The sequence below is a fragment of the Trichinella spiralis genome, assembly GCF_000181795.1.
Source record: "Trichinella spiralis strain ISS 195 chromosome Unknown Scfld4, whole genome shotgun sequence".
NCBI lineage: Eukaryota > Metazoa > Nematoda > Enoplea > Trichinellida > Trichinellidae > Trichinella > Trichinella spiralis.
Window position 1 is genome coordinate 11,453,306 of NW_003526943.1, and position 24,409 is coordinate 11,477,714.

Genomic DNA, 24,409 nt, shown 5'->3' on the forward strand with positions numbered 1-24,409 from the left:
AAAAATTTTACAAATCTGATGAAAAAGAATGATAATCATATAAACATTAATCCACTTATTCAATCAACATTAATGACCAACTGCTTGTTGTATAAGTGATGAAATCAAAGAGAAGAAAAAAAAATAATTCAATTAAAATCACTTGAAAAACAAAACATTATCAAAAGTTTAATTATATTAAGCACGAAGAAAGAAAATTTTATCCTATTTCATTCTCATCATAGCAAGAAAATAAATTGCCATGCATGTAAATAAAAAGATAATATAATTGTACAATTACATACTTTGAAATGATTTTATCAAATCAAATGAAAATGGCAGTAAACAACGTTCAGCTGGACATTTTGTACACTGAAACAAGCAGCATACTAATGCTAATAAAAATTGCTCAAATTTGGCAAAGCTGCAGCGACACTCCAGTAGAAACACAGCGCCACTTGGAAATTTTATATTGATTATTATATGGTAGACTTTCATTTATTGATAAGTGTCAATTACCACTGTTGGAACAGTTTGAAATCAATGATCAACTTACTTTTTTGCTAATCTTCTGTTCTACTATGGGCTTCACAAAAAATGAATAAACTTAAAAGCAAATTTCAAACAAGCAAACAAAAAAGCTTCATAACACGTTCATCATAAGCTAATATGTTGTGTTTGGCAAGGTACAGCTTTGTCCACTCTTTTTTCATGGACAACAGAAATTATCCATCTACGAATATTGAAGAACTTTTAAACCATTAAAAAATATATTCAATTCTTTTTTCAACGAAATTACACAATTCATTTCTTATTTCAACCAAACTGTTCGTCAATTTCCAATAATAAATACATCATCATAAGCATACATTTGCTCATTTAATTTATTGCTTAATGAAAAAACAAAATTAAAAGATGATAATTTTTGCAATATGTTATATACAAAATGTTGATAATATTAAACAGCATATTTTTAATTTTTTTATAAAATAAAAAACTGATACTGCAATTTTGCCTGCAATATATAAAATATTGAAATAAGAAAACATTTCTTCTTTCTTTCACGTCATCGTGTAATTTTTGAAATGGTTACATTATCGATTGAGTGAAGCCTAAAATCTCCTGTCATACACTTTTGCGGCATATGACTTTAAAATAATATTAATAATAATTCCTTGGAATGCTGCTTCAGCACTCAAATTAATCACTTTTTCACTTTCCCTACCAACTGTTTCTTATCGATTCAACCAACGACGCACCGTAGATACTTTTATTTTTTATCAATAAATTATTTTGTACAACAACAAATTGTTACATTTCATTCATATACATCAATTTCAATAATTCCATTATACGAATGAAAATGTATACATTTAATCACCTAATAATGCATTCTGTTCAAAAAATTAAAACCTGCAAATCAATTATTAACAATCGCTTTTGCGTTTTGAATATTAAAAATTAAGTTGAATGAAAACAATCTGCATTGTACAATTTTCTAAAAATATATTCAAAAATTAATTCTGCTTTTGTACAATTTCACAACATTCAATGTTAAAAAAACGGTTTTTCAAAAAGGCACTGTTGTGAATAACAAGGAATATGGAAGAATAAAGCAATTAGCCAAATCACTGTCATGCGTGCATTAAAATAGATCTTCCTTTGCTTTCAAAAATATCGTTTTTTTAAACGAAATTTCAATTATATTCTGCAACAATACCCGCATCAGTTGGAACATACATACACACACGTCAGTACATTGATATGCATAAAAAATGACTTTTATGTCATACAGTATTATTATTATTTAACTTCTGAATAACGTTAAAAAGGCTGGCAATCAGGAAAAATGGAAACATATAAAAACATATCTGCAAATTCGGAAAAATTCTTTATCAAACGTTTCGCTCGCTATTTAAATATTGCAAAATATAAATCTAACAGAATAGCTTAAAAGCTGGAAGCACCAGTCAACCATCGAATACGCTCATAGCTAACCCAGAAAGTTAAAGACCATGGAGCCATACGTGCCCAAATAGGCACAAAACCTTTATACAATGCGAAAAAACCTTCATTGCTAATTGTCTTTAGCAAGCAGTCAATACTGGATTTATAAAATCTTTCACTAAAAATAATATACATTCGTATAAAAGTAAGAGTGCATAAATTTCACCTCATAATAATAATAACAGAAAATCTGCTTACCCGACTGCAATGTTAGCAGCAGTCTGATTCATCATGCGCGTTTTAACTACGTCTACTGGTGTTGATGTAATGGCAGCCGCCAAACCAGAGAAAGCACTAAAAATTAAACCAATATCAAATACAGAACAATGCATTTCAAAAAGTATTTCTTTTTCTCTTTATTGAATGAATAAAAAAATTAATACATTACCTTGATATTCCATGCGTTACATAATTGTCCGGAAGTTCAGTATGTTTTAGCAGCAAGTGTTTTACAGTATCATACGTTGATATATCTTTAAAATGGATTGTTTCAAGAAAATAAAATAAATTAATTACAAATATTTTTTATAAATTAACACGTAAAATTATTTTTAAATTGACAGGCAACAATTCACCTGCCATATTTACAATCGCTGCCCTCTGACAATTCGGTAGCCATCCTTTCCACAAAGCTGGAATACCTCCAGAAGCAAACGTTTGCCGAAACGCTTGAAACATATTTTCCACTCTATTCAAAAATTATTCAATTCAGTAAATAAGAAAATTTACTTCAATGCGCATAAAATTAATGCAAAAAGAACAAAACAAAACACCCATCACGGAATACTCACTACCAAATCTGCTGACAAAATAAAATTGCAATTGCTATCAATTACTTTCCAAATTAATATCAAATTGCTCAAGTGACTGATTAATTAATTTAAATTTATTAAAATTTGACAATTTAAAATTTCTTACCTCGGTGGCAAACCATCCAAGCGTCGTCGCCCTTCCATCTGCATTTGCACTTTAACCAGATCAGTAGGCGAGGCAAGAAATTGACCAATCGCTCCGCTCGCCATGCTAGAGCACATCGCTTTCCTGAAAATTTGAAAACAAAAATCCACTGTACATTTGTATATACAAAATAATCAATCAAAAATTTAACCATAAATCGAATGTTCCGTCTGCATTACGATGAAATAATTTTTCTCGAAAGGTTTCATAAAATATAACTCGAACTCCAGTATAAACTGAGAAAAAGTACACATCTGAAACATCATTATTAATAATTTAATCAATTTACCATAATGACGAGTTACTGCTGGAGTTATGCCATTCCATAAACCAAAGAAACCTTCTTTTCTCACTGTAAAGCAACACTTTGTGAATATCAGAGTTTAAAAAAGTGAATATGAACGATAAAACAAGTTATAATGAATTAAGAAGATAAAAATTTGACACTTTTTTCATTTTTTACATATAACTCACAAGATTGATGTTAAATTTGAAATTCTCGAATGTAAGAGAATAAGAAAAAGAAAGAAAAACATACCAATGTTTGAAAATATTGTAAACATGCCTTGTTTGGGTGTGGTCATAAATTGAGAATTCAGTTTGCCATGCTCGCCTTGAATCTGCAACCTGGTTTTAAGCAAATCCAACGGATATGTGGCTGTTTCGGCCAGCGTAGCCGCAGCACAAGACAGCACATATTTCAAACCGATACTTTCTCTTGACGTTTGAGTTTTATCCATGAAATTGCTTTGCCAATAAATTATATATATACCTTTAAAATGAATTTTTTAAACAGTCTATCAAAAATGAAAAAAATGCAATGAATACATGGCACAGCTTTCGTCAACTGCATGCAACATGGCAAAGTCAAGAACAAAAAATTAGATTTTAATAACAATACGTATATATATATATTTACATTTGTATGTATGTGTACACATACAATCATATAATCAATTATAAGTATTGTAAAGCTGCAATTGCGTCATTGGAAATTAAACTAACAATAATTAACATGGACAAGCACTCCTAGCAAATAACTGACAACTTAACAATTGGAATACAAGCAACAGGACAAAAATTGTGTTGACAATTAAAACAGCTCATCTATCAGTTAAAATTCTCTCCACTGAGCAGCAACATCAACATTGCATTTCTTATACATATTTGATAAAAAACAAAATTTTAAACTGAATGTATCTGTTAAACGCAAAATGCATAAGCAACAAACAATGTTCTGTGATGAAAAAGCAGCATTATTTATAAAATGCACATCACAGACAGATGAAAACAAAACAACTTAAATGTGTAATGAGTAAGGGTATGTATTTGTTTATATGATCAAAGTGATGTGTAAAACGAAAGTTTATTCATTTAAAACGCCATATTTAGGTTTTACACGTTCCCCATGAACTCGAAACCTGTACAGGCATGTGTACTTCGGATGGCCGTAGTTTCGGATAATTTTAAATTCTACAATCGGTACGGGCGTGATGTTGGCTGCCTAAAAAGCATTTCAATTTCATAAGTATATTTAACTGAAAAATAATATTAAACAAAAATATAAATCATTATATCAATTACAGTCACAGGAAAATGCTGCAATGGATCTCCCATGTCATCGTAAGTGTACTGTCCAAGAAGTTGAGGATTTTCGTCATGTTTAGACATCAAACCCTATAAAATGTAAGATTGTACATCAGAATGAATTTAAATATTTCAAAAAATACACACACACACAGATATATATTCAAATAAACTTACGTAAACTTCAAACTCTCTCGGAGCAGATTCAATGTTTCCATCTGTAGCAATAAATTTTGACACATGCTCGTAGGAAAAACTGGTAACATTGATAACACCACTGAGCTTGATCACCAAACTTCCGACACTTCCTTTAAATGCCCAACATTCTCCAGGAACAATACCAGGCTAAACAAATTTTAATGAATAAAAAATTTCTCAAAAAATATATATCATCTCAATTCATCCACCTGAATGACAATTCTGGGTGAGAAAGCCTTGTAATACAGTGGAATGCCAAACAACGTCACCACACGCACCCTCTGATCATACGTCTCAGTGCAACGAATGCTTAAAACACTGCCTCCTGAAAAAGATTCATAATTTTGCATTAATTTAAATAACATATTAATTAATATATCACTAAAAATTGAAAAGATTACAAAATCAGAAGAAGTAAAAGAAGCAATTATTACAATCTTAATAATCACCACGTTCACTCGTAAAAATAAAAAGAATTTCAAAATTAATTTTTAACTAGAAATTATTTTGCGACTGCAAACTTTACCACTCGACCGTGAAAAGCAAAAGCATATCTGAGATTGACCATTAAAAAAGCAACAAACCTGAAGATTCCAATGCAAAATCAGGCATCATCGTGCGATCGGCATCGTAGCGCTTCAAAGCCAAATTAATTCTAGCGTCAACATCACTCACCGATACAGAAACACCTTGAATAATAATTATTGATAAATATTAGAATTGAAATTGTTTCAAAAATTATGCAAATGATCTTCATTTCAAGAAAAATGATGTACATATATTACCGCTTATTTTGGACACCTCTACTGACGTCTGTTCACGCTGACAAACGCTCGACAATTCACGAAGCTTCAAGTCAAGAGAGTTGAACAACGCCTCATGATTGTTAATCAACGACTGCAATTGAACCTGACGACGATCACATTCTTTCAAATCCTGATGCAGTTGCATTAGCTGCTCTCTTGTTGAAAGCATTTCATCTCGATAGCTAAAGGTTGTACAGTTCACAAATCTCATTATAGAAACAATAAACTATTTCTGAACATTAATCATTTTAAACCGCTTTACACAGTTTGCATCAGAGCACAATATCACATCAAAAAGCCTCAATTGAACAAATCAAATTTCAAAACAAATCATAATTTTCATCATCAACTTGCCATACTTGTACCAGAACGAACTTATCATTGTAATTGATCAAAGAAAATATTACCTACCTGCAATCAACAAGCTGAAAACATCAACGCTGTTGAAATGAAAATTGCCAATTGCTCAACTAAGAAATTAATAAGATATAAATAGTTTTCCAAAACTAATCTAAAATTATTAACAAAAAATCCTTAATAATTCATATAATTTTAAAATTAATATAAGAACCGAAAATAAAATGATAAGCAAAACAAAACGAGCAAACGAACAAAAACGGCACTTTTTCTAATACAAATTTGCATTTCATTACTAGATATTTGCATTTTCTGTAACAGGACAACGACATGCAGTAAACCATTGCAATTTCTGCAGCTTCAATTCATTGTACTTTTTTTCCAGATTTTCAATACGAGCAAACAACTTGTCTCGTTCTTCCTGTGCTAGCACGGTTCCAGTACAGCCTCTTTAAAATAAAAATCACCAACATATACATTTTAATAATAATAATAATACACTGTTCAGACCAACTGATTGTAAACCCAAAATTCCATTTCACTTACTCTCCAACAACGGTGCTGCTGTTCACAACAGATTCATTGTGCAATTGGCTCCAAATCACTTTTCCAAAATTTTCCTATGCAATACATCAAACAAGCAATAATACGTAAAACAACAACAACAACAACAACAACAGAAAACACTCACAATTGTGTAAAGTGTATTCATCAAAGCAGTCGGCGGGCCAACTTCCACAAAATACGCACCTAAAATCACCTCAATCAAAATCAGAAAGCATTACTTAATTAATTACTTTCTTAATTAAAAACTTCTTTGCAAATAAATAGAAAAAGAAAATTTTTTTAAATTAAAATGCATTTATAATAATAAATTAATTTACCCAAAAGAGCCAATGGACCCAAAAGTAATGGAAGTAAAAACATCAATGGAAACAGCCAAGAATGTAGGATGGACGGACGAGAACGACATCCGGATGCAGCCGCCGATCCGCCTCCCGCTGAACATTCGTGCATTATTTCTTCCTTTACACATTTTACGATACTTCGAGAAGTGTAGAACCATTCACCGAGGGATACAGGATTTCGATAAAACTCACCAATATGCTGCCGACGAACGGCCGTCGACAGTATCCTTCCACCACCTGAAGACCGTTGCTCACTACCCGCCTTTTGAACAGTTCTTTTGAACCTTGGAACACAAATATTATTTCATCAAAAATTCAATAAATAACCTTCTTTCTTTTTCACAGGAAAAACAATATTTTCAAAACTAATTTCACAAATGATAAACATACCAAGAAGCGACCATTCCATAATAACGTGGGAACAAACGCTGACTGCGCCTTCTTTCCCTTTGATCAGACCCTGCAAAACACGATTGCCAAATAAGCTATTGCTTTATCAATTTTCCTATCACATACTGCACGTGAAACAAAAATTTTTAATATATCACTCATAAATTTTAATGTTTGCTTCGCTTATACATGCATACAGTAAAAAACTGAAGTTTCAAATGACTATAATGGAAAACAAGAAAGTTGAATAACTTTATTATTTATAAATTTGAACTGTACCCTTTCTAATGTTACTGTACCTATTTTCAAAAAACGCAATCCAAGTTTCATTTCAACAATTTAATATCTTATTAATCAACACAATAAAAGGCAAATGATAAAGACTTACATGATTCATCATCAGAAATTTCTATTCTACCAGCGTGAAAATCACTGGACTGATAACGAATAGGAAACTGTGCTTGAGATTCATCGATTCTAAACAAACAATATTCATCGATGTTTTTGAAACGGTATATTAATAATATTTAAAAAACAATCTTAAAATGTATAATCATTGCTTACAATATAATACAATTTACAAATAAATCTCTTTGCACTTGATTTATTCACTTAAAAATATTTCAATTCATCATAAAGCGAAGGTCATTTCAATTTATTCACCTCTCGCATTCTCTTTCCACACTCATTTCCGTTCCTCCATCTATCAATTCAGTTTTGAAGTTCCTAAAAAATACTGCTATAAAAAATTAAATTTATAAAGAAATTATCACATTACGGAAAATCTGAGTGAAAAAAATTCTCCTCTTCCACTGCTGAAGCCAGACCGAAAGTCTGAATTCTTTCCTCATTATTGTTTGAAATGGTTACCTCATTTCTAGACCTAAGCCTTGCAGAACGTCGAGGCACCATCATGTTCATCGGTTTTTCTTAAAAATAAAACATCTGCAAAACGAAGTAAATTTCAATCATGAGAAATATTCAGAATGCTTCAAAAAATTATTTTATGAAATTAATATGAAAGATGAAAATTTATTTTTTAATAAAAACATCAAGAGCAAATTATATTAAAAAGATGTAACACTAACTAAAACGATAACTACTAAACAAATTCATTTCTGTCATTTCAATACAACTTGTACAATAATGTTAAAATAAAATTTTAACAAAGTGCATCAGAATAACAAAAAATAGTTCATTTTTTGAGATAATTTACTTCTTCTACTTCAGCTTAGCAGAATTTATTTCAGCGTTTGTAATATCCACAGCATTACGAATGTTTACTGTTACTATATGTGAAACAATGGATCTTACAAAAAAATCAACCATTAAAAATATGCTGTTCAAATATCATTGTTCAAATAAGTAAAATCGCGTTTATTATACTGATAAAAACAACTGCCGTTTACAAATAAAAAATAACTAACAATCAAAGAACGATATTCTTAATTCAGAAATATAGCGAGTATTAGAACCAAGAACGGAACTAATACGTGAAATAAAAGAAAACAAATAGTCAATGAAAAATGACTAATTGCAAAATTTTTCAAATTGCTATAAACTAAATTTAGAGTTTTCAAAAAGAATTTATAGAATAAAACAATTTTTATAATATTTATATAATACATTATTTTTCAAAAAACACATTAAACAAAAGAACTTCGATAACCACCATTTGGCACAATATATTACTCAAATTACGCTGCTTGATCTAAAATCATGGCCTAAATTACCTATAACACAAGACGCACAATATCGTTAAAGTTAGAAATATAATAATAAATGAAATGAAATTCAAGTATAAAATACAGTAAATAATAAAACATCATATAAAAAATCATGCATTGTAAATTAATGCAATATACCAAAAACAAGATAAATAATTATAGCACATGATTTAATTAAAGAAGACCAATTACAAGTTTAATAAATTCCATTTTATAGTAAATAATTTAAAACGTGTAAAGGCAGTTATTGACCTTTCTTTTCCATGGTATTCTGTTTACGTGCACCAAAAAATACATTATTCGGAGTACTACTTTCAACTGCATTCAACACTTTTAAAATGCGCATATTTAGCGCAAAAGAAATTACCGTCTGTAAAAATTATTAAAAAATCAAGTACAAATGTATTTAGTAATTAGTAATAAATTATGAAGATTATAATATGTGTTATGCATTGTAGAATCTGCATTTTTTATAAATGTTTATACATATATAAAATATATTTTATGTTAAAATCAAATATAATATAGTAATAATAATAGTCAGAAATGGTCATACAATATATTTATCAGTGTTTGCTAAAGCATAATTATTATATTGCAAATTTTTGCATGTTTTCATTTACGAACTCTTTATATTTTTTATACTGAAAATTTTAATGCTATATAATTACTATAATATTTTAATAAATATAAATAAATTTCATGCTTTTGGTAGAGAAGAATCATAATAGTGGAAATAGTATCTTTAAAGATATCGTTCAGGACATCTTAGATGTAGCGTAAAACTAACTGCTTACTTCTTTTATTGTAAAATACTATTTTATAATTTATCACTAAAATATAATCTAAAAATTCATAGCTCAAAATAATAATTGTAGCTATTTTACTTAATTTTCACAAATTCTGTTACAGTAATCACGAACTTTTTCGTAATTTTTTGCAATGGAAAGAGATGAAAGTGTTATTTACAATTTTTGGCGAATGCGAAAAACTACAATGGAAATGTGTTATGATCGAAATTATGAAGTAGCACAGAAAGATATAGACGTTTCTTTGAAAGATTTTATTGAAGTTTTCGGGGACCGACCGTCAGAAGATAGACCCTCAAGATCTGATTTATCGTATATTGTGAGGCATAAGAAAAATGAGAAGAATCAATTGTATGTGTGTTTTGTCAATAAAAAGAAACCTGGAAAGGAAGCAGTGAAATGCTGTTTTGATTTTTTGGAAGCGCATAAATTGAATAGAGTTGTACTTGTTCTGCAAGAGGAAATGACACCCGCTGCAAAGAAGTTAGTTGTGGAAGTTTCAAAAAAATTTAAAATTGAAATATTTTTCGAATCCGAATTGATGCAGAATATTACTAAGCATGAACTTGTTCCGCAGCACATTATATTGTCGAAACATGAGAAAATGAAGGTATTAGAGAAGTACAAAATTAAAGAGACGGCCTTGCCTAAAATTCTTCTCAGTGATCCGATTTCACGTTATTATGGAGCATCTCGTGGGCAAGTTTTTAAAATAATTCGTCGCTTGAGATTTCCAACGCAGCAGCCGCCGATTTTTGATGACTTTCCTGAATTTACGAATTTTGCAGAATTCCGTGAAGATAAAAGTTGTATATCTTATCGTCTTGTTGTTTAATAAAAATTTTGTTGATTTGTTTACTGTATTGTCAATTTTGCAATGTATTTGAATAGTACGACAGATGATAATACAACAAGTAAGTGATTTACAAGTTTCTAAATTTTACATTACAGTTGACATAAATCTGTGTCAGATTTCTATAAGGAATGTTAAGAAAGTAAAAAAAATTGATTCATAATTATTTAGCTTTCTTTTTCACTTCTTAGTTCATTTCGAAAGTCAATCATTTCCCCCCAAAATGTTTTATAACTTGCAATGTTTTTATGGTTGGCATCTTTGACAAAGATTACTTTGACTTTTCCTTCATTGCATTTTGCCAGTTTTTTAACATGTCGAGCTTTGATCACTTTGTCTTTGGTACCGTTTACAATCAATGTTGGGCAAGTGCATTTCATGAAATTTTTGTAACTGAAATTGAACTGATGTAATAATTTCAATAAATATAAAAATTAGTTTACTTGCAAAATGGTTGAGAATTGGAATAGAATGGCTTCAGGATTCGAAAGTTGATTGATTTAAATGCAGATTGTAGAATCATACCGCGAACGGGAAATTTGCTGGCCAAATGAATGCTCGCAGATGTTCCAATGGAAACTCCCCACGGAATGATAAATGATTTAGGAATATTTAGCACTTCCGTTGCAAACTTGTACACAGCTGTCACTGCTTTGTACATATTCTCTTCGCTCGGTTTTCCACTACTTAGTCCGTATCCCATGTAATCGTACATAATGATATCTTCATCCAGGTAACCACATAATCGTATCGCATTATCTATTGCCAAACCCAAATCGCTGTCGTTCGGCTATAGAAAGCATTTTAAAGTATTATATAGCATAAATGTTAAAAAAATAATACTCCTGAATAGATGTAGCAAAAGTTGGATGCTTTTCCAAATACGGATGAAGCGTGAATCATGGCAACTTTTTCATTTTCAACATCTATGTGAAAAGCATTCATTTGCAAATTAGCGGCATATCTTCCATACAATTTATGCAACATTGGGCATAATTCAAATTTGTAAATTTTTGGATTCCTCTTGCTGACCAACTGGAAAGAATAAAGACCTTTCACAGGTGCCCTGTAAAGTGATATAATTTTGATTGCAGGCAAAAAATAATTGAAATGAAACAAACGGAAATAAAATTCTTCTGATCATGTCTTCTTTTGATTTTGAAGAGAAGAAATATTCATAAGCAATGCGTAGTCGCGCCAATTCATTCAATAAAACGCCGTTCCCATCTCGACGACTGACTGCAATGTCGACAATCTCGTCTATATTTAAAATAGCATACTTTTCCTTTTTAAGCGAGGAAAAGATTTTAGCATAATTCAGTGGAATTTTGAAAAATAATCTCTCTGATAGGAATCGATGCTCGTAATGATATTTTAACTCAAACATTTTAACAGGAGAATACAGTATGTGATTTATTCCCCTAAATATACCACCACTTGCAACGACGTTTAATGTTACTGTTCAAAGAATCAACTTTAATTTGTTTAAGAAATAATAAATTTTAATTTAAACAACTGTAAGAATTTAAAATTTTTTTCCAACTGCTTTATTAGAATAATCATGGTAAAAGTTTAAACTGTTTTAGATTGTTTGAATTTGTCAATGAAATGTGATAATTTTGAAAATAGAAATCATTTCGATGAAAATGTTAAAATGGAATTTGTCTTTTGTACTTGTTCCATTACCAAAGTTTGATTAAATTTCCTTTTATCAAAAACAATGAACTTTTCTAATTCATATTAAGTTTGTTTGTTTAAACATTTTAAATGAAATTTTTTCAATATTTAAAGTTAAAAGAATGAATGCACAAAATATTTTTTCTATTATTTAGTTAAAGAAATATACCTTTGAAATGAATTCACATTGGATGTTGGTATTGTTTATTTCTTCACTAGGCATCAAATGTTCGCCAGACTGCAATTCGAATATTATTTCAATGTCAACAAATTTAAATACTGAAATTCGAAAAGCGTTCAGTGGATGGCCATTGGTTTTGAACTGTCAAAGCAACGGTGCCAACCAGGACAAAGAATCCATTTGCTGGTGGTTTCAACAAAATAATCACACATATTTAATACCATCGAATAATGCTACACTAGCAATAATAGAAAAAGCCAATTTAACACTTTTGACAGTATCGCCTGAAATTTCAGGGTATCATTTCATTTGCGGCTACCAGGAAAGAGCGTTGAGACGATTTGAAATTAAAGTGATGCTTTGCAATGACGATGATCCTTGCAACGGGCGTGGCAATTGTTTAACCTATCAAAATGATAAAATTGCCCCCGTAGTCTATTGTAAATGCAAAGATAAATATTTTGGCACTTTTTGCACTGAACATATTCCAATTGAATCATTTGTCAAGATGACTATAGTTGGCTGTTTAATTGCAACTTTTCTTCTTGCAACCGCTGCATATGCTCTTTTGAGGACAAGAAGCAAACGTATGTTGCAAAAGAAATCAAAGAAAAAAATTAAAAAATTCTCAAAAAGAAGAAAATATTCATCAAAATAAAATAATATGCAACACATGTGTTTAAACATTGAAAGCATTTATGAAGAAAAACTTTGATGCTCTTTTAAATAAATAATTTTACAGGGGACCACAACGTATTATTTTTTTATTGACCAAAAAATTCGTTTTCATTTTACAGACTTTTACCTGCAACGTCGCGTTTTATATTTCATAGCCAGAAGATGAACGACCAAACTGATGCTCGGTTAACGCAGCATGCGCAAATGCACACAGTTTTAATGTGCAGCATTTTTTGTATGCATTTAAGTATGTAGCTATGAAACTGTAACACCTTCCGTTGTCATTGCACATTTCTGTTGTTCATTTTTTAAATTAAATTACAAGTGTCCAATATGCTCGTTTTTGAACAGAAATAACAGGTAAGCAGAACACAACTGAAAGTATGCATGCATGTATTTTTCCACATTAAAATTCATCGAACATTCAAGAGTTTTAACTTCAATATTAACTGCAAATAAGCTTTGACACTGACGAAATGGATAACTAAAAATGAAAATTACTTTTGAACAGCTGAATAGTTTGAATTCGATTTTTACATTTGAATGTTACTTTTTTAGTATAGAAATAGAAACAGATTTACATGAATTAAACATCTACCATTTATTAAACAATCCACTCAAGTACAATTAGTTGTATTTTAACTGAAAAAAATAAACTTATTTGAAAAAATCTCTCAGTCAAGCAGTACCTACAACACTGACAGTGTGATGCTGATGACTACGATCATACTGATCACGCTGACGATGATGCACCACAGTTGATGAAATGATTTTTTTTATTTCAAAAACTTTTTTCGTCTCCTCATTTCCAACTGGCAATGTGCAGGGTGGGTTGTCTTGTTGGTCGGCCAAATCAAGCTCGACAAAGTAGCTATCCCGTCCGCCAACGAAAAGCCTCTTGCCGGATGTTGAAAAGCCAACAGCTTGTACGAAAGAGCTGGTCTGCTGGAGGCGAAATGGCTTCTTTGATCGGAGGTCGTAAATTTGGAACCGCTTCCTTGAACCCGTAACAGCAATGTGCTGATCACTGTACGCCACGGCCGTGGGAAAAATTATCTCCGGGGAAGGGAAGTGCATCGCCAACTGTTGGCAACGACGATCCCAAACGTTGATTGAGCCGCTGGTCGAGACGAAGCAGAAACAGTTGCTTGCGCAGCTGTTACTGCAGCCGCTTGCAAAGCTGACCAACGATATCGCATCCTCGGTGTTGCAGTGTTGGAAAAGTTCGATCGGCCAGCGACGTTCCAAGTCGTACAGACGAACCTTGCCGTCGTCACAGCCGGCAACAAAGCAGCGGTCATCGGAGTCTATATCCACTGACCATACGGGAAAACTGGCCGACAGGTATACGTGAGCCGGCGAAATGGAACCACTGTTCGACCACTGCATCAGTAGAACGTTTCGACAGTGGCTGGCAACCAGCAGTCGATTGGACAGTTGATTCAGGCACCGCACGCTGGTCACCGACTGCATCGGATGTGCCACCTTCAGACAAGGTTCATCACCCTCGGCATCTCCAAATTGAACCACTTCCAAGCCGTCGAATTCGTCAGCAAAAATTACCGTATTCTTTTCCAAACACATCTCTACACACGTCACGCTGGAATGGCCAGACTTCTTTGTGCGACAATAAAATCTGAAACGACTTTCATCTTTCCAATCCCCCACATCCAACATCTCCGCTTCCACTGAAGCGGTGGCATCCCCTCTGCTTTCAAAGTCAACAACCAAATTTTGTCTTGTTGTTTGCAAATTTCTTCCAAACAACAAATTGTACATTTCAGGAATATTTTCTTCATTGATAAATCGCTCAAAAACGCGTCTAAGTTCATCACACAATGGCGGAATTGTAGTGTCAAAATCGTCCGTATCATTTGTAATGTACTTCCTCCTCAAAGACATCAACAAGTCGTTGTTTTCACCAAGTGGAGCGAGCTTCTGGCAAAATTGGACCATCACCCACGGATGCACCTCTTTCAGATTGTCCTTCAATTGGACAGACGGTCCGCTTGATGAAAAAATATTCGAAACAAATTTGAAATACTTCTGAAGTACCATCTTCCACACGGTCAAATCATCCGACACATCTGACATTATCGAAGAATTCAAAACTGCAGCATGGAAATATAAATTACTAAATATTTGATACGACGCACTTACATTTCAATGATAAAATAGCAAGATATATTTTGACCGTAAAATATTAATATGCATAGCTTTGAAAAATATGCAAAATACTAATGATGTGAAAAATAAAAATCAAAAAAATTATCAGATTTTTCCATGCACAGTAAATTTCGAAAAGTCCATATTAATTAATTATCTAATTTTATGAAGCAAACTTTTCCACAAATGAATACGAAATAATTACAATAGTTGTTACAAAAAACGATTTTCAAGAATTAAATTAAATCAAATTAAATTGATGCGCTACAGCAAATTAAAATGAAGCTCATAAATGAATTTAAATTTCCCAAGAAATTTTTTAACTTTCACAACTAGAATCATAAGAACAAAAAAGCAAATAACTTCAGCACTAGTGATACGGTAATTCATCAAAGAAACTGAGAACTACTTGTTGTGAACAGTCATTGTAAATACCATTTAAAGTAATATTTTAGCATTTTGCCTTTAGCGAGCGTGTCATAAAGCTTTTTTTCGATAATTTTAAAAGCGGAACATTGAAAAACTTTATGCAAACCTGGGAATTAGTTAAAAAAATTTTACATATAAATTTCAAAATTTCAATTCACTTTCATGAAGATTTCATTTCACTTTACAAAATGGAGTGTAAAAATGATTATTGAAAATTACAGTTCTAATAAAACTGCCTTCTGTTGAACTTTGAAGTCAATGAAATTAGACAGAGAATAATATTTGCATGGTATGCTTTTAATAAGGGCGAACACACAGGAAGGTGAAATTTATTACATTAGCAATTTATTTAAATAATTGGAATTGATATTAAATAATAGAATAATCCAACATACAAGCACATTTTTAATTAAAACAAGTAAATAAACAAAAATAATACAAACTATATGAAACAATTAATAACAAAGAACATTCAAATAAGAGTGCGCAAACAGCAAAGCGCACCTGGAGCACCCGTGCATGCCCAGCATAAAAACATTTTATATGATAAAAAAAGATAACCATTTACCAGAATAGTGTCGATAACAAAATGGTTAAAAAAGCAGTAATAAATGGATAAAAGATAAAATGCAGACAAAAGAGAAATGTGTAAAATTACACACAAAATGGTCATTTTACATATTTCCAGGTTCATCGCATGGTTTTTGACAACTGCAATTATGGACAGTGTTTGAAAACAAATAATGAGATTAGGAAAAAATATAATGAATTCCAAATATATATATATATAATAATAAATGGTAATTATTTTTCTTCCCACATTCATGCATCGCAATGTTGCTGTTCAGCAATCATAAGTGGAGCTAGCTCATCTTTTGGGTCGCTGTCAAGGTCTGCGCCAACGTGCCACAACGCATTCAAACGTTCTGCGGCACATCCAACTGAAATGCGTGCTTCTGGTTCTCCATCCCACATTTCTTCAATTGTTGCACATACAACTTTACTATGCTAAAAATAAAAAACTATATATCAATAAACAAACAGCGTTTCATTTATTTTAAATTTACCGAATCTACACGCCAAGAATCTTTTATAATTGGACGCCGTTTCTTTGTTGCAACAGTGTCCTGAATCACTTGTAATGTTGGCCGAAGTCCAACTTCAACTTCAAAAGGAAGTTTATATTCATCAGGCTCTTCTGAAAATAAGAAGAATATAAAGTAAATTATGAGTATAATTTTGTCGCATGCAAACAGTGCGCAACAGTCACCTCCATGTAAAGAACATCGTGACATTAATTCCCACAGTACCAGTGCAGCCGCGTAGACATCAATTTGACGAAAAGCAAATGCACTGAATTCAGTAGCTCCTTCCAGCACTTCTGGTGCCATATATCGACGAGTACCTACCTTAAAATTTTGCAATGTTAAAATTCACAACAAATATATCTATGAAAAAAATTCACTTGGCCATGAGTATCATTTGGAGTTCGACCATGTTCACATTTCAATGCTAAACCAAAATCGGCCACACAAGCTGTGAAATCATCCTTCAGCAATACATTGCGACTTTTGAAATCTCGATGAACAATCGTCGGCTTGTACTTGTCAGTGCTCACTACTTCTTCATGAAGAAAACTCAATCCACGAAGTATCGATACTCCAATACTAAGCAACTGTTGAAAACTTATCGAATGAACCTATAAAAGAATGTATATTTTAAAAAATTGCAATCATATAAAATGAACTACTTGAAATATAACAAATACTTTAATATGATCATGCAGTGAACCACGCTGATGATATTCTGTAATTAGCCAGAAGTCATAATTTGGACCAGTGCCGTGTGCTTCGGCACCAAGAAAACGTAAAATGTTAGGGTGCGATTTCAAGCCCGGTACAGCGTAAATCTCTTGTTCCTGCACCCAGCTATCGGAATTGTTTGCAGAAAACACTTTTACTGCCACAACAACTTGTTGGGCACCCATCGTAGCTTTATAAACACATCCGTAATGTCCACGAGAAATTTTCTATAAAACAAAATTAAATTGCAACAAAATCTTAAATAAAGTAAATAAAAAATACATCTTTTAGCCGTATCTGGCGCTGCGGCAAATTTGAAAGTGACAATGGCAAACGCTTTGGTAAAGCAGTAGAATGGGATTCAAGTGATTTTAATAAAAATCGTAAACGATATCGTCGAACAAAATAAAAGCCAATCAATATTAAAACAGCAGCAAGTAAAACTGATATTAAACTGAATATAACATTTCTTAGCGAATCGTCCACAGTTAAAATAGTTGTATTCGTTCCTGAAATTAATATCATAAATAAAAACATGCTACTTCCAATTTTTTAAATTAAAATTGATTTAAATTATAAATAAAAAAATAAATATACATATAACAAACAAACAAAAAATAAAGAAAAACTGACAGTTTATAATTAAATTACTTCTGGTACCTGCCAATCATAAACTGTAATGGCAAACTGAACAAAGTTACAAAAATTACAATTTTTATCCATTAAAATAAAAATTCATCGATACTGATTATTCACATGCTGCTATTTTCCGTGTTTAAATCAAGCAAAAAATCTTACGATCGATTTTAGAAAACGTTTCTGAGAATGATTTTGATCCGACTTGAAATTCGCGATTGCACATTGGTTTATTGCAACAGCAAAAATAAACTTCTACAGATCGAACAGCCGAATCTACGGAAGGTTCTTCAGCAATACAACGGTCAAAATCACAGTCCATCTCATTTGTCCAACATCCTTTGAACATAACCTTCAACAGGACAAAAAGTGAATGAAAAGAGTAATATTAAAAGAAAAGCTTACTTGAGCTTGTTCGCCAACATATTTCCAAACAGCGTAGCATCCTTGACTGCTGTTTCCTGAATTTTCGCATGTTTCAGGTGTTGGACAATTTTCAGCAGTACCGTTGCAGACATCAGAATTGAAATATGCACAAGAAAAATCGTCATAATTTTCAGAACGCATGTCCGTGAACGCGCTGCTCTGCCCAAACAATGGCACGAACAAATGCTGAAAAACAAAGCATCAATTAGCAACATAACTCAATAAGGATTTATTTTTCAGGTAATCAAATTCCATCGGTGTCGCATTTCACAATCATAGGAATCAGGAATAAAAGCAATGGTAAACAGGCAATGCAAATCAAAGCGAATTTCTCAATATACATGAAAAATTTAAATACATTACAATGACCGTTCATATGAAATGCAGCACATTTAATCACACAGTCATCTCGTTTTTGTATTCTTAAAAATAATATAAATAAGAAACGGGCGTTTTTAACTTTCAGAAGTTAAATGATAAAATAAACATGCGCATCTTCAAAATAACTTGCTAATATATTCATTTGAAAATATAACTAAAAACGTAATTAAAAATAATTCAAGCAATGTCAAGCAATCACAAAATTAATTATTTGGAAAACATGTATTTCACATTATAACAACCGCTATATATATATATAGCAATAAAAAATGAGAGCATATTAAAAACATTCCAATAAAACGCAATTAATACGCTATGTTAATTACAAATGGCAGTTCTATAAAACGCAGTTGCATATTAGACCAAAATTGCACGCTGATTTTCAATAAAAAATGCAAAACGTACATCACAAACAGCAAACAACGGAAACTTGACGACAAAACAAAACTGTCCCAAATCCAACAGTCTGCATTACAGTATGACTTCAGTCCTTATAATCACATTTACTAATAAAGCCGAACAGTGATAGGTAGAGCAATTTAAAATGCATTAATTTTTGTTATAGTTGTATTTAAATAATTTTGCGATATTTTTAAATATTATTATTAAAGTATTATTTTATTAAAAATATTTAAATGATATGCTAAACATTTCGCTTAAGTTACTAATTTATGAATAAATAAGTAAAAGAATTTAGTTCTGTTTGTTAGTTATAAACACATAACAATTATTTGTGTTCATATTTTACATATTTCCTTGTCATACTGGTAATTTATTTAATTATTTGTGGACTTCAATGGCTTTCGTAAATATTACACAATTATCGAAAATTTTCATCACTTTAAAGTTATAATAAATAATATGATGCTTAAATTGAACTGATTTCTTAATAATTAATCCAATAATTTTACACAGAAAAGAGTATTCGAATGATATTTTTCAGTGTAAATTTAAAATTTTCAGTTTTTATTTAAGTTAGTTAGACAATATTGCATTACAATATTGTAACAATAAACTGACAAATTTTTCATATATGCATAATTTTAAAAACACTGACGTGAATTTTAATTAAAATTTCACTTTTGCATGACCATGCACTGCAATTCGTACCTTATTTTTATTTATTACACTGTAACTGAGAGCTAATGAACTAATTATTTGTAGAATTGAAGTTTACCATTGTAATGTTTTCCAGCAGGCAATAATTACTCGAAAGGTAAAGGTTTTGTAAAGTTGAAAAAGATTTTCAATGTTAGAAAATTTTCAATATTGAAATGATGAATGTTATCCCTGTCAGAATGAAGTAGTGTAGATTATTATTTTACTGATTTAGATGTTGTTAATATAAAATATAAGTTTTTCTTTAACTGAAAGAGTCTACTGATATTTTTGGTTTAGGTTAAATTGTTGAAATGCGATACAGTGATCGATAACAGAGAATCAAATGAAATAAAGTGAATCAAAATCGAGGAAGACAACGTTTAATTTGACACGGCTTTTATTTATTCTATGCGAAAATGTTCGTTATTTTTTTACGAACATTCTTTTTATTGCCTAAATGAAAAATCAAACATGCGGGTAGAAATATTACATGCATATACATGTGTAACGGGTGTAAACGATGCCAAACGCGTGTATCTATCTGTACGAGAAGATTAGAACGCAAATATTCTTAACAGTGACGATTACGTCTTATGTTATATTAAAGGAGAGCACGCGCAGCAACATCTATAGAGGAATCAGGAAGCCAGAAGAAGCACGACTGGCTGCGTAGATGGACATGGTTAGCTGAGAAAAAGATGGCGCATATCATTTTTTGCATTAATTACTGGAAACTGAATGAGTGAGGGAAAAAGACGCCTGACCACTGACTAGAATCGAAGAAACCTTAAAATTGAGCGGAGAAAGATAGTTTTCCATTTTAGACCTAGCTAGCGAGTATTGTAATATGGAATTAACGGATGATGACAAAGTGCAAATGGCATTCACGACTACATTCGGTTTATGGTATACCAATTTTAGGCGATACCATTTGAACTTTGCAATGTCTCAGCTATGTTCCAGCGCCTAATGGAGACCGTGCTTTATGTAGGCGTGTTTCAATAAAAACATATAGCAATATTTGCAAAAATTATGCAAACCATTTTCACGACTAGAAAAGTATGATCTACCAAATATCAATTGTTGGAAATTGAGAACTCAGGCTGACTCCCAGAGATTCGACGGTGCTTACGTAGCGCACAAATATAAGTTGAGGACGTCGTCCGAGTTCTGACTTGGACGGTCCGTCTGGCGGCTTGCGCAACATGGCTTCCTTGTGTGGCTGTATTCCTTCTGTCGTACAGTGAAGCAGAGAGCAGTTCTACTGATGAAGAAGATGTCTCTGACTATCTGGATCAAGAAGAGGATCTGATTACATCGTCAAAATTAGCAACATATGAAACTGGTGTGAAGGTGCTCGCTGAAAGTAACTGCTGGTGGAGAGATGGGACCTTTAATTGTTATTGGTGGTGTTCGGTTTTGGTGAGCTGTCGATCGTGGCGTAATTTATTGTGTTGGTTGTCAGTAGCACGGTGTAATGCACATTTGAAACGCACATTCGGTGCAGTTGATCATCTCGTAAGAAAGTATGTATGCAGAAGACGAAACCGTCAGTTTTGGGGTTCAACCCTGAATAACTCGCTTTGAATACAAATGGAATTCAACCAAGTCGCATCGTGGGAGACTGTTCCTGATGGAGTGCGAAATAGATCTTGTAGACAATGTTCTCGAAAAACTCTCGGCAGATTCTGCGCATTCACTTTCTCTCACAGTCAGGAAGGCAGTAATGCTTCTTAGGCTTACAGCTACTGTGCCAGAAGTATTAAAAGCTGAGTGAAAGATTGGAGGAGCTAGAAAATGGTGCACATCTAGCAATGGAATGGATACGCGTTACGCATGTGATGGGAAAGTGAGAAGCTGTTGTAGCAAATGCTTCTTGTGCGCTGCATTGATCACTTTATTCAAAACTGCAGAAATTGCTTTTTGATGGGCCCAGATAATTTGGCGTGAATTGGGTTACAACTTTAGTTTTGATGCATTTGACCTTTCTGAATAGTAATTATTTATGAATATTTGTGGTCAAAAATTAATAAATTTTGTACCGACTGTCTGATGAAAGTATAAAAATTGAAAGAATATCTTTATGAATTAACGCACTGGTAAATTCATTGATGCTTGATGCAAAGTGAAATTTATTTGATGTGAAATAAAGAGAAAATAATAAAAATGAAGTGCACTACAATTTGGAGTGCATTTTTCTTTTGAACATATTTTTTAAACGTTTGTTTAAATTTTTGTTCAAAAATCCATAAATTATAGGATTGATGCATATTGATAGGACAGTGATCAGTTTGAATGCTTGGTCGACGCGCATCACTTTCGTCACGGTGTCTTCGGTCCAGTGTGAAGAGCGCAAGTGGATGTACAAGCTGAGCACTTCGAACGGCATCCATACAAGCGCATAGCTGGCGGCCATGGCAAATAGCAGCTTGATGGCACGTGTGCTTCGGGCGGGGGTTTTCACCGGACCTGCTTCGATGATGCCGCCGCTGCTGGCGGTGATTGGTGGTGGTGGTGGTGGGTGGTTTTTGCGGCGACCGAGCAATCTCAGCTGACGGCGTCGATCGGCTTTGTGCAAAAAATGAGTCAGCTTGACGCAGTAGACGACCAAAATCAACAACGGTACCAGATATAGAAAAACCGCCTGAAGGATACTGATTACAAGTTCCACTTGCTCGGTGCAACGCTTTTCATCTTCCGCATTCAGGCCAGAATCGACGCAGGACTGTGGTCTCAGGGTGCAGGTAGTGAACAGGATGATCTCTTCGGTTTTGTTGAACCGCAGTGCATATTCGAGTGGAAATCGAAAAGACAGCAAATTGTAATGCAGCAGATAAGGAAGCGACAGCGCCAACGCCACTACCCATATCAGACCGGCTACAAGAATGGCGAAATAGTTGTTTCTGGTGGAAATTTGACTTTTGTTCATGTTCACCACTGCATAATAGCGATCCACTGCCATGACGGCAATTGTAAGCGTTGAACAGAAGATGTTGCTTCCTGGCAACGCGTTGGCAAATTTGCAAAAAAACAAGCCGTGGGTGAAATCCCCCTCGTTGACCGGTAGCCAGAGGAAAGGTATATACAAGGCGGCTAGTAGAAAATTCGACAACGCCAAATTGATAATGAACACATCACCCGGATTTCGCTTTTTCAAGCTAGCAAAGAGCACATAAATCAACAAACCGTTCGACAACAAACCCACACCACAAATTATACTATAAGCGGCGGTGAAAAATGCCGCTTCAGTTGTGGTGAACAATTGAAATCTCGCTTGATCTCGTAGGCATTCTTTCCAAAAATTTTCACCTACTTCACTTCCATTTGACTGAAGAAAGCATTGTTCTGCGCGCATTGCTTTTTGCTACCACTCAACTTTAACAATCATTTTTTCTGTACATGCATGTATATATATATATATATACATATAAATTAACTCACTAAAAAAAAGAAAAATGATCAATTTCAAAATGCACGTTATCAGAAAAAGTAGAGACATTTCATATTTCATGATATAACAAATAATTTTTGATATTTTGATCAACTGATTAGCATATTAATTTTAAATAATATTCTTTGTATCATCAATCAATTTTCAAACATCATAAATGTGCATATTTTTATTTAAATAAAAACATTTATTATAAAATAAGTATTGCCAACTCAACTTCGCAATAATAACAGATTTTATAATGTGAAGCACAAACGACCATCATATATATTATATTATACGCATCATATGATAAGCATGGCTTGATTGACAGTGCGTAATGAAGCGACAAATTATCCATACATATTCAATTAATGGCAAATAGAATGGTTAAAAGCATTAAAGAGTATCACTTTTTCACTTGAATAAATAATAAAGAATTGCATTAAATGTGCAACAAACAAAAACTTAGCCCCTCGATTTAACAGCTAAAATGAAATTCTTCTTATCATCAATAAATTTCAGCAGATATATACCATAATATCTATCCTGAAACTATTTGGTATATACCATCAGTAAAAGCAAAAAGCACTTTATGTAAATGCTTAAAATAACAGATAATTAAAAATAAAAAGACTACAGGAGAAATATCATTTGAAAAGTTTTCTACTGGTTATTTAAGAAATTTTACTTTTACAATAAGTATTCAACTTATCACAACTTTTAAATAAATGATGGTGAAATTTTTGTTATGAGACTTAAAACATGCTAACTTTGCGTCATTCATAATTTACAGTCATTTTATTTAAACATTCATTTGAGCTCAAGTTGAAATTTTAAATTCATCACTATTAAAATATTGTTGACAGAACTGTCATAATACGACTAAATTTAAACAATATATTATGCCCATTATAAGTTTAC

At 32.2% G+C, this 24,409-nt stretch overlaps 8 protein-coding genes across 8 annotated transcripts; 3 read left to right on the forward strand and 5 right to left on the reverse strand.

Moving 5' to 3' along the window:
* Positions 1 to 1,399: 1,399 nt before the first annotated feature.
* Positions 1,400 to 5,745, reverse strand: Tsp_06489 (conserved hypothetical protein). Its single transcript, XM_003378564.1, has 13 exons — positions 5,514 to 5,745; positions 5,313 to 5,417; positions 4,938 to 5,053; positions 4,708 to 4,875; positions 4,528 to 4,620; positions 4,345 to 4,447; positions 3,482 to 3,715; positions 3,233 to 3,295; positions 3,095 to 3,197; positions 2,905 to 3,027; positions 2,185 to 2,280; positions 1,978 to 2,104; positions 1,400 to 1,477 (listed from the first exon to the last, which is right to left on the reverse strand). The coding sequence occupies exons 1-13, from the start codon at positions 5,743 to 5,745 to the stop codon at positions 1,400 to 1,402; spliced, it is 1,641 nt and encodes a 546-aa protein (XP_003378612.1).
* Positions 5,746 to 6,186: 441 nt separating this feature from the next.
* Tsp_06488 (conserved hypothetical protein) lies at positions 6,187 to 10,307 on the reverse strand. The gene is given in 11 exon segments (XM_003378565.1): positions 6,187 to 6,340; positions 6,542 to 6,641; positions 6,776 to 7,083; positions 7,186 to 7,259; positions 7,271 to 7,314; positions 7,578 to 7,666; positions 7,853 to 7,915; positions 7,968 to 8,118; positions 9,169 to 9,286; positions 10,106 to 10,198; positions 10,281 to 10,307. 11 exon segments carry the CDS (start codon positions 10,305 to 10,307, stop codon positions 6,187 to 6,189), a joined length of 1,221 nt encoding a protein of 406 aa, XP_003378613.1.
* A 438-nt stretch (positions 10,308 to 10,745) lies between these two features.
* On the reverse strand, positions 10,746 to 11,523 carry Tsp_06487 (phospholipase/carboxylesterase family protein). The gene is made up of 3 exons (XM_003378566.1): positions 11,422 to 11,523; positions 11,022 to 11,368; positions 10,746 to 10,971 (listed from the first exon to the last, which is right to left on the reverse strand). Exons 1-3 carry the CDS (start codon positions 11,521 to 11,523, stop codon positions 10,746 to 10,748), a joined length of 675 nt encoding a protein of 224 aa, XP_003378614.1.
* A 239-nt stretch (positions 11,524 to 11,762) lies between these two features.
* Tsp_06486 (conserved hypothetical protein) lies at positions 11,763 to 13,876 on the forward strand. The gene is made up of 6 exons (XM_003378567.1): positions 11,763 to 11,836; positions 11,974 to 12,025; positions 12,417 to 12,953; positions 13,179 to 13,189; positions 13,234 to 13,327; positions 13,793 to 13,876. The coding sequence occupies exons 1-6, from the start codon at positions 11,763 to 11,765 to the stop codon at positions 13,874 to 13,876; spliced, it is 852 nt and encodes a 283-aa protein (XP_003378615.1).
* A 56-nt stretch (positions 13,877 to 13,932) lies between these two features.
* On the forward strand, positions 13,933 to 14,754 carry Tsp_06485 (conserved hypothetical protein). The gene is made up of 3 exons (XM_003378568.1): positions 13,933 to 14,092; positions 14,182 to 14,320; positions 14,394 to 14,754. The coding sequence occupies exons 1-3, from the start codon at positions 13,933 to 13,935 to the stop codon at positions 14,752 to 14,754; spliced, it is 660 nt and encodes a 219-aa protein (XP_003378616.1).
* Positions 14,755 to 16,531: 1,777 nt separating this feature from the next.
* Positions 16,532 to 19,426, reverse strand: Tsp_06484 (activin receptor type-2A). Its single transcript, XM_003378569.1, has 11 exons — positions 19,369 to 19,426; positions 19,081 to 19,108; positions 18,932 to 18,995; positions 18,553 to 18,759; positions 18,310 to 18,499; positions 17,794 to 18,020; positions 17,478 to 17,738; positions 17,175 to 17,408; positions 16,980 to 17,118; positions 16,777 to 16,907; positions 16,532 to 16,717 (listed from the first exon to the last, which is right to left on the reverse strand). The coding sequence occupies exons 1-11, from the start codon at positions 19,424 to 19,426 to the stop codon at positions 16,532 to 16,534; spliced, it is 1,725 nt and encodes a 574-aa protein (XP_003378617.1).
* Positions 19,427 to 20,902: 1,476 nt separating this feature from the next.
* Positions 20,903 to 21,642, forward strand: Tsp_06483 (conserved domain protein). The gene is made up of 3 exons (XM_003378570.1): positions 20,903 to 20,954; positions 21,151 to 21,179; positions 21,211 to 21,642. Exons 1-3 carry the CDS (start codon positions 20,903 to 20,905, stop codon positions 21,640 to 21,642), a joined length of 513 nt encoding a protein of 170 aa, XP_003378618.1.
* Positions 21,643 to 21,952: 310 nt separating this feature from the next.
* Tsp_06482 (somatostatin receptor type 5) lies at positions 21,953 to 23,410 on the reverse strand. The gene is given in 3 exon segments (XM_003378571.1): positions 21,953 to 22,043; positions 22,276 to 22,699; positions 22,711 to 23,410. The coding sequence occupies 3 exon segments, from the start codon at positions 23,408 to 23,410 to the stop codon at positions 21,953 to 21,955; spliced, it is 1,215 nt and encodes a 404-aa protein (XP_003378619.1).
* Between the last annotated feature and the right edge of the window lie 999 nt (positions 23,411 to 24,409).

What these genes read in the sequence shown, in the direction of transcription:
- Tsp_06483 (XM_003378570.1), top strand. Translation starts at nt 20,903, where the DNA reads ATGGAATTAACGGATGATGACAAAGTGCAAATGGCATTCACGACTACA. An exon ending in GGCATTCACGACTACATTCG is followed by an intron (nt 20,955 to 21,150) that starts GTTTATGGTATA and finishes TTGGAAATTGAG; the next exon opens with AACTCAGGCTGACTCCCAGA. An exon ending in TGACTCCCAGAGATTCGACG is followed by an intron (nt 21,180 to 21,210) that starts GTGCTTACGTAG and finishes ATATAAGTTGAG; the next exon opens with GACGTCGTCCGAGTTCTGAC.
- Tsp_06488 (XM_003378565.1), bottom strand. Translation starts at nt 10,307, where the DNA reads ATGTGCTGCGGAACAAGTTCATGCTTA. An exon ending in GCGGAACAAGTTCATGCTTA is followed by an intron (nt 10,199 to 10,280) that starts GTAATATTCTGC and finishes ACTTCTTTGCAG; the next exon opens with CGGGTGTCATTTCCTCTTGC. An exon ending in AATTTCTGATGATGAATCAT is followed by an intron (nt 7,315 to 7,577) that starts GTAAGTCTTTAT and finishes TTTCACGTGCAG; the next exon opens with TATGTGATAGGAAAATTGAT.
- Tsp_06482 (XM_003378571.1), bottom strand. Translation starts at nt 23,410, where the DNA reads ATGCGCGCAGAACAATGCTTTCTTCAGTCAAATGGAAGTGAAGTAGGT. An exon ending in GAACAAAAATTTAAACAAAC is followed by an intron (nt 22,044 to 22,275) that starts GTTTAAAAAATA and finishes ATTACTATTCAG; the next exon opens with AAAGGTCAAATGCATCAAAA.
- Tsp_06489 (XM_003378564.1), bottom strand. Translation starts at nt 5,745, where the DNA reads ATGAGATTTGTGAACTGTACAACCTTTAGCTATCGAGATGAAATGCTT. An exon ending in TTTTGCATTGGAATCTTCAG is followed by an intron (nt 5,054 to 5,312) that starts GTTTGTTGCTTT and finishes AATCTTTTTCAG; the next exon opens with GAGGCAGTGTTTTAAGCATT. An exon ending in CGAGAGAGTTTGAAGTTTAC is followed by an intron (nt 4,621 to 4,707) that starts GTAAGTTTATTT and finishes TACATTTTATAG; the next exon opens with GGTTTGATGTCTAAACATGA.
- Tsp_06485 (XM_003378568.1), top strand. Translation starts at nt 13,933, where the DNA reads ATGTGCAGGGTGGGTTGTCTTGTTGGTCGGCCAAATCAAGCTCGACAA. An exon ending in GGCTTCTTTGATCGGAGGTC is followed by an intron (nt 14,093 to 14,181) that starts GTAAATTTGGAA and finishes TCTCCGGGGAAG; the next exon opens with GGAAGTGCATCGCCAACTGT. An exon ending in AACGATATCGCATCCTCGGT is followed by an intron (nt 14,321 to 14,393) that starts GTTGCAGTGTTG and finishes CCGTCGTCACAG; the next exon opens with CCGGCAACAAAGCAGCGGTC.
- Tsp_06484 (XM_003378569.1), bottom strand. Translation starts at nt 19,426, where the DNA reads ATGCAGACTGTTGGATTTGGGACAGTTTTGTTTTGTCGTCAAGTTTCC. An exon ending in TCAAGTTTCCGTTGTTTGCT is followed by an intron (nt 19,109 to 19,368) that starts GTTTGTGATGTA and finishes TTACGTTTTTAG; the next exon opens with TTATATTTTCAAATGAATAT. An exon ending in CACTGCATGATCATATTAAA is followed by an intron (nt 17,409 to 17,477) that starts GTATTTGTTATA and finishes ATTCTTTTATAG; the next exon opens with GTTCATTCGATAAGTTTTCA.
- Tsp_06486 (XM_003378567.1), top strand. Translation starts at nt 11,763, where the DNA reads ATGCGTAGTCGCGCCAATTCATTCAATAAAACGCCGTTCCCATCTCGA. An exon ending in ACTGCAATGTCGACAATCTC is followed by an intron (nt 11,837 to 11,973) that starts GTCTATATTTAA and finishes ACATTTTAACAG; the next exon opens with GAGAATACAGTATGTGATTT. An exon ending in AGCATGCGCAAATGCACACA is followed by an intron (nt 13,328 to 13,792) that starts GTTTTAATGTGC and finishes AAAATCTCTCAG; the next exon opens with TCAAGCAGTACCTACAACAC.
- Tsp_06487 (XM_003378566.1), bottom strand. Translation starts at nt 11,523, where the DNA reads ATGAATGCTTTTCACATAGATGTTGAAAATGAAAAAGTTGCCATGATT. An exon ending in TTTGCTACATCTATTCAGGA is followed by an intron (nt 11,369 to 11,421) that starts GTATTATTTTTT and finishes TGCTTTCTATAG; the next exon opens with CCGAACGACAGCGATTTGGG. An exon ending in AATTCTCAACCATTTTGCAA is followed by an intron (nt 10,972 to 11,021) that starts GTAAACTAATTT and finishes GTTCAATTTCAG; the next exon opens with TTACAAAAATTTCATGAAAT.